Source organism: Oreochromis niloticus, linkage group LG8 (genome assembly GCF_001858045.2).
Source record: "Oreochromis niloticus isolate F11D_XX linkage group LG8, O_niloticus_UMD_NMBU, whole genome shotgun sequence".
In the NCBI taxonomy this organism is placed as follows: domain Eukaryota; kingdom Metazoa; phylum Chordata; class Actinopteri; order Cichliformes; family Cichlidae; genus Oreochromis; species Oreochromis niloticus.
Genome location: NC_031973.2, coordinates 6886346 through 6888361, shown reverse-complemented (window position 1 = coordinate 6888361; position 2016 = coordinate 6886346). Strand labels below are relative to the sequence as shown.

Sequence of the window (2016 nt, the reverse complement as noted above, 5' to 3'; positions counted from 1 at the left end):
ATAGAAACTCTACGCCGCCTATAGGTGATACTCGTAAATTACAGCTTCCACTTTGGGTATTTGTTTTCTCTTTACCGAGGAAAATGAAAGCGGCTGCCACGTGGGTGAAGAATGGGCGCAGGTATGGATGAGCAGGTGTATTTACCTTGGTTCATTGCATCATTGCATCATTTCATGTGGCCTGCATTTAGCTTTTTTAGCAGTTTGTTCATTATTAAACAGCTTGCACTTCTGCTGTACTTGTAAATCAGTTGTGATGTATTTGTGTTGGCCTCATGTGACCAATAGTGGAGGGCAAACCAGGAGTCTTCATCTGCTCCGATTCTGAATGAGTCTGAAATAAAAATAATTGAAAAAAGCCCCCCTCAGCAAAACAAAACAAACAAACAAACAAACAAACAAACAAACAAACAAGAAAAGCAATCCAGCACCTGTAGTACTTGCAATGACGTTATCGTTAACATATGTCTGACCTGTGATCTGATCAGTTTTGTTTCGTCACCTATTCATGCTTGTGGGTCCACTCTCTGCCTGCCACATGCCCGTTTCTTGACATAATAGACTTAAATGTCCTCAAAGCAGCATTAATATCCCTGTAACACATTAACTGTTTAGTATCAAAAGGTAAACCTATACACGTTATGGTTACAAATAAAATCATCAGTCGTGAGTTGTGTTTGTCGTCATGTTTCTTAGGTGTTCAAATGGATGTGTATCTCCAGGAATCCTCATAATGATGTCAACTAACTTTTAACCCTTATAACTTCGGATATCTTATCCACCTGCGGGTTTCCCAGGTATATAGAAAATGAAATATTTTCGCTCTGCTATAAATGCGGCGCTGCAGGTCTGCTCCATCAGAACACCGGGAGACATTTGCTTCCTACAAAGGAAGTTTATACCTTTTAAAAATGCTGAACAGGATTCTCTTTGCTTGCCTGTTTCTTGCTCTGTCCACTGAAGGCTCCTCGCTAAGCTGCAGATGGATGGATCATAAATTCAGACAGCACAACGAAGAAACTCTGAATCTACTTGATACCATGGTAAGTGTTTTAATGTTTTAATATTAGTTGATTCGTTATTTAAATAGTTTTAGAATTATTTCACTTTAGCATCTGATGACTAAAACACTCAATGTGTTTCAGGCTAAAAACGTCACTAACACCACTGAAGTGGAGGTCACCGTGGCCTTCCCTAATCACCTGTACCGCCAGGTGTCCAAATCATCAGTAAGTGAACCTCAGCTTTTGAATATTGAAAGAAAAAAAAAGATAATTTTCTCTTATGACAGGTTACTTGTGTCTTTTAAATCTACTCTTATTATTATTAAAGCATTTCTAAAGTGGTCTGTGTTTGATCTTCTTCTTCCAGGCTGAGGATAAACTGGTTTTCACAGTTCAGGTTCTGGAGGAGGTGGCTGTCCTGTTTGAGGAGGATCACAGCTCTGCATCATGGGAGCACAGCACAGTGAGGAACTTTCTCAATATTGTCAACAAACAGGCTGAAGAGCTTCACTCCTGTGTAAGTTCACTTTCAGTTGGGTTTTTAGTACATTCGAATATGATACTTTACATGACATGACATATTCTTAATTGTCATTTTGCTTGTAATTAAATTAGATTGGGAGCCACGGTCACAAGAAGAAAACCACAAAGCTGCACATGTATTTTAAGAGACTCTCACATCATATCTTAAAGGAAATGGTAAGATCACATCATTCTCATTAATTTGGGGTTTAGATCATCCTTAAGATAAATAGATGGAATAACTTATTTCAGTAATAATAATACTAATATTGGTATTTCTGTAGGGTCACAGTGCTGAAGCCTGGGAGGTGATCAGGAAGGAAACCAAAGCCCATCTAATGAGAGCAGAACAGCTTGCTTCGTCTCTGCACACTGCCCACTAAAACCTGTCTGTTGTCATGTCTGTGATGACGGCTGTGTTCTTCTAATTGCTTGTCTATGTATTTAATTTATTTATTTATTTACTTGGTTGTTTGTATATTTATTTTTG

The 2016-nt window shown here is 38.4% G+C and overlaps 1 protein-coding gene across 3 annotated transcripts; it reads left to right on the top strand.

Annotated features, from left to right (window-relative positions):
* LOC109203155 (interferon a3-like) lies at nucleotides 1-2016 on the top strand. 3 transcript variants are annotated; one of them, XM_025909917.1, is made up of 7 exons: nucleotides 14-121; nucleotides 697-797; nucleotides 964-1043; nucleotides 1146-1229; nucleotides 1372-1521; nucleotides 1620-1703; nucleotides 1811-2012. In XM_025909917.1, the coding sequence occupies exons 3-7, from the start codon at nucleotides 987-989 to the stop codon at nucleotides 1907-1909; spliced, it is 474 nt and encodes a 157-aa protein (XP_025765702.1). In that variant the 5' UTR covers nucleotides 14-121; nucleotides 697-797; nucleotides 964-986; the 3' UTR covers nucleotides 1910-2012. The 3 variants fall into 3 exon arrangements, with proteins under 3 accessions (XP_025765701.1, XP_025765702.1, XP_019217785.1); XM_025909916.1 differs by lacking the exon at nucleotides 697-797 and having other exon boundaries at nucleotides 1-121; nucleotides 1811-2007; XM_019362240.2 differs by lacking the exons at nucleotides 14-121; nucleotides 697-797 and having other exon boundaries at nucleotides 912-1043; nucleotides 1811-2016.